Consider the following 15,285-nt stretch of genomic DNA (forward strand, 5'->3'; position numbering starts at 1 on the left):
TGCCAGCGGATTTCCATAGAATATGTTAAATGCCTAACTGCCACCCGTCACTTTTTATATTTTATTCTTTCCCTGACCCTCCGCAAGTGTTTAATGTTTGACATCCGCTGGCATCCGTGTTGCCTTGCCGTCGCTTCCGTTTCCGGATGCTGCTGCACTTCCCCTGCGCACCCTGCTCTTCAACTAACTGCATTATCGCTTATCTACACTGAGCGGAAATGCGGTAATTCATAAATGATTTGCTGCTTCGATTGGCTCATTTATTTTTCGAAGCAAATCATATTTCACCAATTACATCTATTCCAATTGCTTGTATATAGTTTTAGATATTATTTATGTTTTTTATTGAACAGTGTATAAAAATAAAGTTAAGCCTCATGGCTTAATATTTATCCAGAAGCTTCGTGGCAGGTCCCGCCATATTTTTCTACTGAGGTTTCGTTGCGCAGGCAGTGCGGCACTTATCGCTTATATATATGTACAGTGAAGCCAGACCAGTTGGACCACCTGCTGACTTCCTGTCAGATTGTCAGATTGTCAGACTGGTTAGCTTGGCTTTTGGCTGCGGCTTCTTTGCTGGCAGCTGCTCGCAGGACTCGGAAAACTCGCTCCCCGCGTCCTTGTCCTCGTTGACCTTGTGCCCGAGATTTGGCTGTCTGTCGTATCAAAACAAGTTTATTAACATTCCACTGGCTATCAAAGCGGTGCTGTGCTACGCACCCCCGGCCCCATCCCGCCAAGGCAGTTGGCAGGTGCCCAGGGGTTGGGGGCTTTGGGTGGATAGACAATTACATATGTAAAATGTGGCCACAGTTTGGCAGTCATTGGGGCAAATGGGCACGCCGTCCTGTCGCCATAAAATTGGAACCGAAATCCGTAGCCAGCTTCCAAGGAAAAAACATAGCCTGAAAATGGCAAAGCGAAGTATTTTTGTTCTTCTTGAAAAGCTGTATAAAATTATTTATAATTTTTTATTTAAAGCATAAACTCTTATTGAGAGCAGATCATTTTCTAAGTAAATTTAAAAAATCGTATGATTACATATCCAAAGGTTAATGCAATAGTAAATGTACTCTATGTAATCCAACCATTTTTCAAAGTACACCTGCTCTGAGTGCATTTGGTGACCTTTTAGGGAGTACATTTGGACTATTTCGTATATATTTTTGAGGTAGTACAAGAGCCCTAGCTGAATTCAAATCCATAGAAGCTGGAAGAGGCCAAAGCACGTGCGCAATATGTAAATTTATTTATTTCTCTGTTGTAGCTCCTCTTTTATTTTTGCCATTTCTGCTGTATTTTCTCTCAGTTTTTGGCTTTTTGGTTTCTGCTCTTCTTGGCCCTTGGCTTGATGTTGTTTTTATGTTAATGTGCCCGGCCCAATGTGAGTGTGCGTGTGTGTGTGTGGGTTAGTCCCTAAGCTGTTGGTTTTACTTCATATGTGTGTGTGTGTGGTTGTGTCCCGTCCCGCTCCTTCAAGATCTTCCCTCTCATGTGCTTGCTCATTGCTTTTAATAGCCAACAACACGCCATGCATTAATTTATGAATTTCGTGTTCTTCTGGGCGGCCGAACTGGCAGTAGTGGGCGTGGCCTTTCCGCCCACCCGGAAAGCTTTTATCCGAAGAGCCAACAAGCCGCAGAAATAATTAAAAAGAAAATAAAGGCAGCTTGCAAAAAGAGACAAAGACGCATGCCGATTCCTTGCTTCACAAGATTAAATAAATTATTGTGTGCAGTTGTTACGCATTTACCGATTTCTACTTATGATAAAGACTATTCGAGTTTAAATATAAGGTTTATTAAATTGAAATAATAATAGGAGAGCAAGATTGTAATACGAATACAAGGGTCAATAAAACTACATAAAACGGATATCCTGTTTTGGCACAGAAACAATTGTTTCTATTGGCCACAATTGCTGCAACCTCAGTTTGGTTATTAATACAAGTTCGAATTACTGGAATTTAAATTAGGCTGATACTCAGTTTAATATTGTTTATTTAGTATTGCAATTGTGTAAAGCACCAGTTAATTTAGTATTTCATTTCAGTTAGGAGTCTATTAATTTGGTTTTAATGATTGATACTGTATGCAACAAATTCTTTAAATTGGTTGGCAAAAATGCCTGGGTTAAAATTAAAATTGCAATTACATTTCATGATATCTGCACGCTACAAATGTTCATTATTCAATTATATCGTATGTTCTCAAATATGTTAAAAAAGCTTTTATAAATTAAATTTTTTTGGAACCAACTTGTTGTATAAACTATTTCTTTAAATGTTAACTTTACACTAAGCCTTTGTGTACAAGTTTATAGTAAATAAGTTTAGTGGAAATTTAAGCTTTCTAAGTTTTATGTTTAGCAATTATTATTTTTTCGGCAGCCACAAGTTTGTTTCACAGTTTTGAATGACTCTACTGCCTGTTTTGATTGCGAAAACCGCATAACTTCATTATTTGAATGAATCGCTACAGTTGAGTAATTTCACATGCCATAAATGTTTAAAACCAGTTGCTAATGATATCCATTACGTATTTATAACAGAAGTGCACTTTATTTGTTTACGGGCGTCGAAAGTAACTGACCGGAAATTGAAAACTTTTGCAGGCCAATGGCTTCTAAAGTTACGTTCAGCATTCCATTTGATTCGCTCTATGCAGTGGCTCCCAAACTGTAGACGCCAGTTTGTCGACCGCCCAAATGTCGCAGCATACTTTTCGGCGTACGCTGTTAAACTATTACAGTTATTGTCGATGTAAGTGTGTGTGTGTGAGTGGGGGATCCCCCGAAAAGTGTGAGAAAAGGATACCCATTTTTTCTTGATTTTCTGCTCTTTTCCACACTGCTCTTGTTCTTTTCCCGTCTCTTTCCCTTTGTTTGCCATGCTTTGGCCTATTGTTTGCTTATCATGTGCATGGACATGTATGTGTGTGTGTGTGTGTGTGTGCTCTGAGCGCTGTGTGCTGGTGTGTGAGCGTTTTCTTACTGTGTCAATATTTTTTGGCGTAAGCTTTGCTTTTAGCCATGACAAGTAAATATGCCATCTCAGAAGCAAAAGAAGCAGCAGCAGCAGCAGCAGAAGAAGCTGAATAAATTGGCCAGTCTCGAGTTTTTCCCAGCCTCCACCCGTCCCCCATTTCCCATTGCCCACTTTCCCAAGCGGACAACAGGACAAAAAAAAAAACAACAAGAAAAGCAGACAAAAGCCCCTGGCCTGAAGTTCTCAAGTTGTTGTTCTTGTTGTTGCTAGTATTAGTGTTAGTGTTGCTTTGGTTGCGCGTGGCGCAATCGAAAAAGTTTTTATGACACAATTTCCCTTTGTTGCCGTTTGCCTTTCGCCTCTCGTCTTGGCACACTTTCGATTTTCGATTTCGCCATCGGAAAAAAAGGGAAGCAGCGGGAAAGCGACAACTGAGTCATTTCTGGTACACCGGAAAAGAAGTGGGGTCAAAAATGGAAAAGTTTGGTAAAGTGTATTGCAAAATCTGTAAAAAGAAAACCAAATCTCTTAGCCAATTTAACTTTCAGTGTAAGGTGGCAGCACGAAGAAGTTACTTCGGCAACTTCAAAGCGTCCAAATGGAGAAAAGACGCGGACTTCGAGGTCTGGGACTGCTGCAGCTATATTTAGACTCTACAGTGGGCGTGCTAACTGGCTTATATTTGTGGGTGAGCAGCGAGGAGGGGTGCAGAAGGACCGAAGGATTGCTTACGGAGCAATTGGCACAAGGATACACTTTTGCCACTCCCCCATGCGGAAAAGCCAATGCGAAGCGAAGTTGCATGCAAGAAAAGCCATGCAAAGCGGGCCAAAAATTATGTGTTGCATACTTACGTGCGCCGCACTGACCTTGCGTGCGGTGGAAAGGTGGGGGAGGGCCGAAAAGTGCAAGAAAAACGGGTGGCGTGGGATCGAAAAAAAGGGGGGGGGGAATCCAAGGAGGAGGCAACAAAAAAAGGAGGCAACGACTTGGCCAGGTGCAACACTATCTTTAACTGTGTCTATCGGTGGCTTTTATTGCACTGCTCGTTTCAGGCACCAAAGTCTAATTGGATAGGGAGACAGAGACAAAGAAATGGCGAAAGAGATAGTTGCAGCGTGGGGAAACGAGATGGGGAGATGGCCAGAGAGCGAGACGGAGCAAGGAGACCCACAGCTTTAGCCTAGGCCAAATTAATCGATAAAAAGATCAAATTGAATTTGCCACTGAGAGAAAAAAAAGGCGCAGGGGTATAGAAAAAAAACAACTAGATGGAAGAATGGCGGATGGGAAGGGAGAATGGAAGAAAAGAAGAGAGCCAAGTAGAGGGAAATGGGGCCCAAAGGCAGCCAAGTGAGCCGTGAGCTAAGGCCAAAAGCTGATAAGCCGCCGCAACAATAAAATCAAATCACATCTGGCCCGCGCCACGTTAACGGGCTAAAACGGTCAGCAATCGGTTAACGGGTAAACGGGTAACGGGTAGAGGGTATCGGTTTTTTTGGCTCGGAATTTAATCTACAAAAAGGGCAAGCTTAGCCAGATTAAGCAGATTTAATCGTTTAACTTATATATGCTCTCATAAGCAATTTAAGGAAATTTTGCAACTTAAACGAATTTCGAAGCAATTACCACAAGCATCTAAATTTGAAAGCAAACTTAAGTCTTTTAAAAATGTATTATAATGTAAATAAGTATAAATGCCTCTGTGTGAATCTTAAAATGCAGAACACAAAACATTAAAGGACTCTTAGCTTTCAGTTGGAAGAGCGTGAAGAAAAACTCCACCTGCTAAACCCACTTCATTTGTTTAATGAATCTCCATTTATTTTTCATATGCCGAAATGCTTTTGGTCCCGCCTAATTAACTACAAAATATGAATAAAAATGACTCACTCAGAGGACCGAAGACAAATAGGACGCATTATCCGTGGCATCCGAGGCATTAGTCGGGGATAATGGAAGTTGGTGGATGTGTTCGGATTCAAAAGGAATCCGCTGCAGTCGAATTTTGGCGGATTTGCCCAATGCAATCTCCTTCAGCTGAAATATGTATATATCTTGGGAATGGGAATGGGTATCCCAAAATAGACTTTCTTTTTCGTTTTTTTTTTTCTTTTTTTTGTTGTCTTGGGTTAATGAAATGGCTGCCCTACTTTGCCAGCCCGGCCAAGGCGGCCCAACTTGGCACGCAAAAGTCAGGCCCAGTTTCAGTTGTACATGGCAAAAAATATGGCTCCTCTCTCCGATTTTGTATTTATAATATTTTAAAAAATATGTCAGACTATCCATCATTTTATAAACGCAAGGAATTTTTGTGCATATCGTTTGCTGAGTATTTGAAAGAGGATTTCAGCTTATTTCTTAACTTAAATATTAACACACTATTAAAGGTTAAGGAATAACCAAAATAATGAAAATATATATTAATTCTTAAAAATGAATTCTATGCTTGCTGTCTTGAAATAATACTTAATACATTTTTAAACCGTTTAGTCAGTTAGACTGTGCAACTCACTGTTCTTTTTGTAAAACTTAAAAAATAAAGTTTCTTTTTAAATTTCCAAACGAAACCTTGGTGTCTGGATCCATAAAATTCGTAAAACTTCTAAGGGATCTGTTTTTCACCGTGCATTTTCAGTCGTAGTCGCAGTTTCAGTTAGCAGTTTCAGTCAGTAGAGGCCCGAAGCAACTTGGGCTGACGACTTGGCAAAATCAAGGTTAAGTATATGTATTTATGCGCATAGCCAAGTAGCACTGACTTGTGCACATACACATACATTTCCCATGGAGCGGGAAAACAAAGGACGAGGCATTCGAGGGACTTGGACTGCGACAGGAAATGTCAATCAATTAGCCCGGCCTTAGGCGCCAAATGCGTCGGCGGTTGGCCCTTTTGGTATCGAGGAGCCGGAGGAATCGAGGGAATTGGGCTATCCCTTTTGGGTATGGTCCTCCATTTCAGACCCTTCCTTGGGTCTTTGACCATAGCTGATTGCACCTGACTTCTTGGAAATTGTGACCTTTTTTTTTGTTTTTGCGGTAGCCAAAAGGACTCGGACTGACAATCCAGCTAACCTGTTTGACTTTAATTTATTGTGCTGACTTCTGATTGCTGGGCTTGATTTAACTTCTGCAGTCACTCTTTACACCGTTACTAATTGTATGCTATAACTATTTGCAACTTAAATTGCATTTTATATAGGTTGCAAAGAGATTGACAGCTTAATTACCTGGAGACTATAGATTTTGCTAGCATATTGTGATTAAAATCAAATCATTCCTATTCCCTTTGTTTCAACATTATGTTTAAGTTTAGTTTGACAATTGATTGATTGGCAGTTAATCATTTTAAATTCCCAATAGCAGTCATACTCTTCAATTTTAAGCGCACTTAACCAAAGTAGATTAACTTAATTAATTAGTTTCCCCAAAATATTGACATACTTATCAAATGAAACACATTATCTTTGGCTTCATTTCGCCAGCTGTTTTAATTAAATGTGTTAATAATTCATTCGATAAGCTGTAATTAGGTTAAAGATTTGTTTTCGTGTTTAGTCAATTTTCTGTATTTAAAATTTGATGGAAATAGTACATTTTTGCCTGAAGCCCTTAAATAAAATTGATTTTTCGTTGAAAGGAAGCAGCAGAAGTTTAGTTGCAAGATGCAATCAATTTTCTATGTTAAATATTTATTTTATTTACACCTTGCCAAACAAAAATGTTCGTACTGAATATTGTGCTGGGGTTGTTTAAAATTTATTTTTATTGTAAAAATACAATACCAGTTCACTTAACCAATTTATGAACCTAAGGTTCAAGTTATGCCCCAATAAGGGAATAGAAATCTCTTAAAAAGGCAATCATTTATTTACTGAAATGGCGATCCTATGTAAATATTACTTTTATACCTTATATCACTAGATATTTGAGATACAAACAGTGCCATAACTCACTGATACATTTGACCATCCGTTCATTTTCATTTGCCAATCCGCACATTCAATCGAATCCAAGTAGCCTTTCTTATTGGGAATGAAGGAGGTCCATTGTCCTGCTGCCATCGCATCCTTGGTCTGTTCTACGTCTGCCATTTTTTGTCTGGTTGTGGGTGCTACAGTCCGCCCCCCCCCTGCCATTGACACAGCCCTACGTTTTGGTCGCGTTTAGAACCCCCCCCCTCCCCCTTTTAGCCACCCAGTCGAGCCTATTGTCCCCATGAGCTTTGTTTTCCGTTTGCTGCTTTCCACCCACCCCCCTTTTTTGGTTTGGGTTTGCTTTGTTTTGGTTTCCCCTGCATTTGTGTTTGTGTAATTGTTGCAACAATTGTGCTTTCCGAATGGGATATGTACATGTATATGTATATTCCAAAAGGGGGAGGGGCGAAACAAAAAACGTATTATATAGTTTGTTGGGGGGGGGAAAGCGGTTCCGTCTGTTTTTTTTTTTTTTTTTTTTTGCGGGGGATAACAATGATTTGTCCACAGAGCGTAAAATTTGTTGTCAAAGCGAATATTGAAAAAATGTGAATGCCTTGGGAATGGCAATTGAAAATGGGAATGATATCGGTATCGTTATTGAGTTTGGGATTGGGATTTGGATTGGGAATGCACATTGCATGTGCAGGAGCATAAATGCAACTAAACGAGATGTCAGGAACAGAACTCCGTTCCGTTTGGCATCCATGGAGTGAAAGTAGGTAATTAGCCAATGGCCAGAATTCTCAAATTCTGTTCGCCAAATTCAGGTGCTCAGAAATTCTCTCTACCACTCATTCTCTCTGTGCGCTTTTGGCTTAGACGCCTGAGCCAAGTTGAACCCGAAACGAAACTGAAAGCGAATGGCAAAAAGTTTATAAATTTTTGAATAGTCCACAATGGCAAAGTATCCAAAAAGGTGAGCCAGAACATTTTGAGGGCGGGTTACACATCGCCGGGGCAGCTTCATTTTCTTGATGACACCATCTCATTAATAATGCCGGAGCTCTATTAATATTTGAAAGCCGAACGAACGCAGCACACCGGAAATTAAATCCAAATGAATGAGCCGGCGAAAGGGGCGTACTGAGGAGTATGCATGTACATACATACATATGTACATATATATTTCTATATGCATAGGTATGCGACTGGGCTGAAGGGATATAAACCAGGCTGATTCGTCCTTAAAGCTCAAGTGATATGACTACAATCAAGGGAATAGGAGCAGCACACACCTGACTAGGAGACTATGATCGTGCTTTGGAGCAACGATTTTTAGAAAGAGTCGTACGAGATAGTACAAATGATAAAAAGGTTTTTAAGATATATTTTTTTGATTACGGGGTTTGCTCAGAGAATGATTGATATATATTTCTTTAAGAATTTAAGCTTATTATGTATAAGGTTTTATCAATCCAGTAATAATTGTTATCTTTTATACATCCTTTAAAAGCTTAAATGTATTTTCCTACTGAACCCCAAGCAATCCACATCCTGTGTCCCGTGATTCGCAGCCATCTTAGCTGCTCCTTATCCTTTGGCTAAGCCCCTTGACCCTCTCATGTTAATTTTTATGACGTACTTGAAGTGAGCCATAAAATGAGTGGGCGGCTCTGGGGGCATTGGGATGATGGGACAGAACGAAGCGGAGGGACGAACTCTTAGAGCTGCAACAAATTAAAATGTATAGTCTCCTCCGCACAGCCCTCCTGATTTTCCGTACTTTTCCCTTCCGCTTTTCCCCCTTCAGCGATTTTCCAACTACTGCTGATGCTGCGCTTTGTGGGGCAAGGTGAGCGTCATCCTGTGGCACAGTTTGTCCTGCTCCTTTCTCGTGGTCACTCGGTTGCAGACTGAAAAAAAAAAACGAACCTATCCCCCATCATCTCGCGCATTTTTTAATTTCGCCAAGAAGCTTTGCTTTCCAGTCAAAAAAGCCCTATCAATACCAAAGAGTCATTTTTTTTTTCCAAGCAGCCTTTGAATGCTGATAAGTGGATACTTATATTTAATAGACGTTTTAAAGTTAAAAGATTATTTTTTAATGGATTTCAGCAACGAAAAATTTATTGATATTGATATTCTATAAAAAAACATAAAAATGCTATGCGATTAAATAATGTTTCAAAATTAAAAGTTAGCTTTCAGAGGCCGATTTCTCCCAGTGTCACGACCACAGGGACTGCCACATATTCGTCCAAAATAGTTGTAGTTGGTCCTTGCCACATACACTGACACACACACACACACACGCGCGCACACAGTCAGTAAAACTCCTCTCGTTTTTCATGTGTTGCAAGGTGCAAAATGTGGGTTGTGGAAAACGGTGGAAAATAGGGGCCATGGCATGTGGCAAGTGTGTCAGCAGCGAACGCAGAGGCGGCAGTGAAGAGGGAGGCAGCGTCATATTAAGGGGCGTGGCGACATTCCATTTATTATAAATAGGCGAGTGCTGAGAGGCTTGACTTTCCGTTCGTATTCTGCCTCCTTTTTGGCTTGTGACGTCAGTGGGCAATGTGCGATTGGTCCTCAAATTGACAGCAGCCAGTACAGTGCGTTTCACGAGTGTTGGCCTGTCGGGGATCAGTCAATTGTGATGTAAATAGCAATGATTAGATGGCCTCGATGATGCATCCCAATTTTTTCAGATATGTAAATCAATTTTGCTCGAGCTACTCGTTTACTTTGTTTAAAGTAGAAACTTAGTGGAATTATATTATATTTTCACGTAAAATTGCATTGCTTTAAAACTTTAGTGTTTTCACGTTTAAATTACTACTATTCTATAATACTATTCTGGTAATACGACTTTAAAGCGTTACAATAAGCTCGTTTAAAAGCATAATTATGTTTAACCGCACGGAAGTTGCCACTTTATGTGAGGGTCATTATTGATTGCCGTAGGACTTGCATTATTGTCTATTCTCTGGTGCATTACCATTACGAGCATCATCGTCGTCGGTTCATTAGCTCTACGGAAAGTAGATGCCTTAACTCTGGATCAGCTATGAATTTGCGTCCATTATCCCTGTGGCAAACACGGAGCAGCAAGTTGCAGTTAATTATATGCATTAAAGGAACTGGGCAGAGAGGCAGCAGCGAGACAGGATGAGCCAGCCAATGAAGGGTGAACAAAATGAGTCGGTCGGGAGGACATTGTTGGCAAAGTTTATGCTAGTCAGCCAGTGACTACATCACCATCTCCGCATCTCCTCATCTCCTCATCTGCTGACGCTGACCCTCCTTCGGTTTCACTCCAACTGGGCCACTGGGCCAGCTCCTCCTGCTTCTTGCCTTGCTCCTGGGCCAAGCATTAAAGCCAGAAAATTCATAAATGCCTGAGAGCGCTACTCGCTTACACTGAAGTGTTTCTTCTTCCTCTTCCTTTCGCCCTCTAATAAGCACTTACGGCACCAGCAACATTGGCAACATCCATAGTCCATGCTCCACTAACAGCACCAACAACAACGACAGCAACAACAACAACAAGGATCTGGAGAGCAGGACAAAGAAGCTGTCGTTGGCGTTGCTTGAATTTTAATGAAATTAAAGATTACTGAGCTCAGCCAGCAGCCCTGCAGGAACAAAAACAGGAACAACAGCTCACTACAGCAGTACAACAGGGGCGTAGTGTGAAAAGGGGGGCATCTGTCGAGTAACTGAAATACGAATTCAAAGTCTATTTCCACTGTGCAACTGTTGCTAACTTTGGGGCGCAAGACAAGCTTGAATATGAAATGCTTTTCAAATGAAAAACCCCGTAATAATTGCATTCTTGATTTTGGTTAGAATAATTTTGCACAGTTTAGAGGTAATTTTCAAAAGGGACCGACAGTTAATTGCAAAAAGTTTATTATTGCTGAAGGTCATTTTTTTGTTTAGTTTCCAGTGTTATTATTATTACAAAACTTGTTGAAAAAAATTTTAAAAAATTAAATGATTGTTTTCTTTTTCAATTTGTTTGGCTTTACTTAAAGCATATGACATCCTTTCCATTTGCGTCAGCTTCAGCTTTTCCCTCCACAAGGATTCACTTGAATTGCTTCCTTCCTTAAGTCTAGCTCTCAGTCAAACAGCATATTCCGCCCACTCTGGAGTATATTTAACCTTTAAATGCAAACAACGTGTTGCAATGTCTGGCCTAATGATTTCATCATTGCGATGCGACTACTTCTGTCTTGGCTTCGCCTGATTCCAGCTATTCATAATCCTCATGTTTCAGTTGCTGCCATCGTACTCGTGTACGCACGCCCCATTCTGGCTGCCAATTTAACCCGGCTCGACTCAATCCGATCCTAATGAGTCTGTTCCTGGGCTTCGCAACTGCCTTCAGGACCTTCAGGATCCCTCCCCCTAGGACAGCACCCGGTGCAGCACCTGCTCGGTGAACTTCCTGCAGTTTGTAATTAGTGCGTGTTGGACAAGTGAATCAACTTTGTTCGGCTGTCTTCTTTAATTAGTCAATTTGCCGCTGCACTTTCGGCTTATTCCTTGCGATTTTATTGCGGCCTTATTTTGCCGCGCCCTGATAATTGGCTAATCGAGTTGCGTAATTAACGCACAAGACAGCCAATTGATGGCAGGTTGACTGCTCATTAGGGTGTGCTTAATGCGGATTTCGGCACAAATCGGTCTTATTTCGGCACAAAAGAGTTATGTGAGAGTTATGGCATTTATCGGGGAACACAGGAGTGGCATGACCATTGTATGTACATATATATAGAAATGAGATAAGCTGGGGAGAGTATAGAATTTGAGGGAAACAATACGTAGATTACGCATACGCCCGGTAGTCTGCTCGAATATCGTAATTAATTGTGAGACTTGTGCAAAATTTGCACATCTTCTGCCCAAGTGCGCAATCAATGCAATTGGATGGGGGCTCACGTTGCGTATGCTTAATGTAACCAAATTTACATATATTGCATAAACTGCATTATTAATGCGTCTTGACAGCAAAACTGAATGTGAAAAGGCCTCGCATTGTTCAATTTAAGCGATTTTACGAAAATGCCTTTCGTGCAACAATTAATTTTAGGAATTAAGTGCTGTCATTAATTTGTCATCGAACCATTTTTGGCTCCAATTTCCAAAGCAAATAAATTCAAATTGCTAAACCTATAATCTTTTTTTTTGTATGTCGCTATAATTGGGTCTTAACGCTATCTGCACCGTTTTGATTGGCTTTCAATTAGTTAAAATACTGCGATTTAATTTGTGGTTCGATTTATGAAATTTCCTGATAAATAAATTGAATTGATTCTGTCACTTTCTCAGTTTCGAATTGCAATGCCAAAGTGCTGGGGATTAAACGAGTTTAGGCTCACTCAAATTTCAATGTTATTTTGCTTAAATCGTCCGTACACGTGTAGCCGTTTTGTCTGTTTTATTTCATATTGGCCAATCGTTCTCAATAAAATACAAGTTATGTGTAATTTTGATGCTATCCAGATTTTGACTTATACGGGCTATGATTTGATGTGCAGAACATAGGTATTTGTATAGTATAAAATAAATATATTTAATTCTGATTCTTAGTACTCTAAGATCTTATTAAGGGGTACAAAAGTAAGCTGCAGTTTAATATTGAATACAAAAACAAATACAAATCAATGTCTTCTTTCATCTACAAACCTGTATACATCTCTTGTAGATTAGATTCACTTCTATGTTTAAATTAAACTAAGTCTTAAATTAAAAAAAATAGTTGATCTAACCGTATTTCTTCTTCTTTCTATTCCCTGCAGTGCCATATGCAACCGATAAGACTGTGTGAATGGTCAAGTGGTCATCAGCATTGAAGCGATTCTCTCTCCCCGCATGTGTGTGAGTGGCTGAGTGCGTGAGTGTGTATGTGTGAGTGGGAGAAGAAGAGCGAGTGAGCGAGCGAGCGAGAGAGAGAGAGAGAGAGAGAGAGGGAGAAAGAGAGTGAGACAGCATCAGAATGACGGACGCCCGGGGAAGCGAATTCCCCGCTGCGGAATTCAAATGAGCCAGATCCAAAGCCACGCAAGATCGATTCTGGACCCACATCCACTTGTATTGATCTCGATCTAAGAACATCCTCCGAAATCAAAAGCCAGGATCTAGGAGGAATCAGAAATCAGGAGCCACCTCAGCCGGCCATCTATCCATCAGCTGACAACTGTCAGCCGTCAGCACCTGTCAGTTGTCAGTGCAACGCAGCGTCCAGTGCAGGAGGCCAGCTGTCAGCGGAAGTGAAAGGGAAAGGGAACGGAAAGGGAAAAGGAGAAACTGGGGAGCGGAAGGACACCGGGGCCAGCAAAACGGGACAGCAGGAGCAGCAGGCGCAGGAGCAGGAGCAGGCGAGGATTGGGCAGCGCGACGCGTAGCGTGTAGGCGGCAAAATGCCTGGCGGACGACGTGGACTGGTTGCGCCGCAGAACACATTCCTCGAGAACATCATCCGGCGCTCCAACTCGCAGCGTGAGTACTCCAAATATTTCCATCTCACGAATGCGGAAAATAGAATATGTTTTTTCGGCATTCGAACTAAATAATTTCTTGAATTATTTAGCTTGTTATGGGAAATGGTGTACCAAGTTCAATTATAAACTGTAGTAAAAGAAATAGACCAGCTCTATACATAGTTAAGTTTGTCCTTTGAGCATTTAAAAGCCAGAAATGATCCAGCAATGATCCATTTGTTTAGTGAAACTCCATCTGTAATCAAGATATTTCAACATGCATTCGACAGGGCCTTCAAGAGAAATTGCCACACATCGATGCATACTCGATTCTCCTGTTGCAATTGGCATTTAACGCATGCCACACAATTATCGGTTGCCGGCGGGCAAAAGGGGAAACCTTTTCGACCTGCAAAAGTGCGAGTGTGTGAAATGAATTTTCCGTTAAGTTGTCAACGTGAACAGGATGCTTTGAGCGTGAGTGTTGGAGTCTGAGTGTGTGTATGTGTGTATGTTTGTGTGTGTGTGTGAAGAAAAAGAGAGCAAATGAAATGAGCTATAAATAGAGCAATCGTGGTCGCACACTCGCACAACAACGAGAGCAATGGCACACACGCACATGTGACCGAGAAATGTCCGATTCAGTGAAATTGAATTGTTTCACTTTGGCAAGTGAAAAGTGCGGAGGGAAAGTGGGTGAAAATGGGCGAGAGTCAGAAGGTGCTTTGCAATTCCGAGACCCGGCATTGAAATCCCTTTTCGGCCTGCGGTCAATGGCAACACTTTCAATTAGGGCGGGCCAATTGAGGTTTTGGGGCAAGTGCCGCAGAGAATTTCAACTCCAACTTCAATCGGATTTTCGGTCTCAGCTGCAGTCGAAGCTGCGTGGATTGTTTCTGCTATCCGCATCAGCATCAACTTCAGCAGCATGAATCCGTAAATGGCCCCTGGCCGAACAGTTGTCACAGCAGCTTGAGTTTCCATTTGTCCATTTGCCATTTGCCATTTTCCATCCATGCAACAAAGTAGCAGCAACAGCAGTCATCAACGGCAACACATGTAGCCATAAACAACATGAGATAATTAACAAAAGTCCTCCACTCCACTCCCCTTCTCCTTTGGAGCTCATTAGGGAATGGATGCCGGCGAAACTGAAGGGTCCGAGGCGACCAGAGGACCAGAGAAGCAGAGGATCGCAGACGTGACATAAATGGACGCACAATTGATGCACTCACTCCATTGCCATATTGCCATATAACCATGTGACTGACGCACAGAGTCTGCATTTCGACTGGCAATGCAAATGGCCGAAAAGTATTCCGGGCAACAGTGCTTAATCATTGCCAGGAAAAATCCGGAAAAACGGCAGCACTCTTGGGAATGGAATGAAAAGTTCGAGCGAGCGGCAGAAAGGACAAAATGCCTGGTCATTGGCGATAATGATTGATTTTATTGGAAAAATAAAAATAAATACTGAAAATCATTTACATCCTCATATGATGTTGGTCAACGATTTTAAATGAAATATGCAATCTATTTTCTACAGACTCAAATGTTCAGTAAAACCCACAGCATACATACCGCATCGACTTTATTTCGTGAATACCTGGCAATTCTCAACTGGGCCATAAAATAGTCATATTTATCGACCCAATTAGGAGAAATAAGCTCAAATATTACTGAGGCTTCTTTCAAATTCCATTTGACGAACGGCGACGGATGCTTGCCCCATCAGTTCCGATTCCAATCCCGATAAAGGAGCCATCAATAGATTTAGGTGGGCCCCACGGAGAATAGACAGTTCGCTCCACTTTGTTCGCATAGTTTTTCCATTTTCCATACACGCACTTTCCCGCCCCGGCAACTGTCGAAAGCGGATTACTGCGAAGAC

At 41.3% G+C, this 15,285-nt stretch overlaps 1 protein-coding gene across 7 annotated transcripts in view; it reads left to right on the forward strand.

Annotated features, from left to right (window-relative positions):
- eag (ether a go-go) overlaps window positions 1-15,285 on the forward strand; it is a 54,513-nt gene that overhangs the window by 2,909 nt on the left and 36,319 nt on the right. For all 7 annotated transcript variants that reach the window (NM_001042810.3, NM_078603.4, NM_001272629.1 and 4 more), the window contains exon 3: window positions 12,714-13,413. In NM_001042810.3, coding sequence (NP_001036275.1) covers window positions 13,335-13,413 — 79 coding nt within the window. In that variant the 5' untranslated portion in view covers window positions 12,714-13,334. The remainder of the gene's footprint in view (window positions 1-12,713; window positions 13,414-15,285) is intronic.

This window comes from Drosophila melanogaster, chromosome X (genome assembly GCF_000001215.4).
Source record: "Drosophila melanogaster chromosome X".
Classification (NCBI taxonomy): domain Eukaryota; kingdom Metazoa; phylum Arthropoda; class Insecta; order Diptera; family Drosophilidae; genus Drosophila; species Drosophila melanogaster.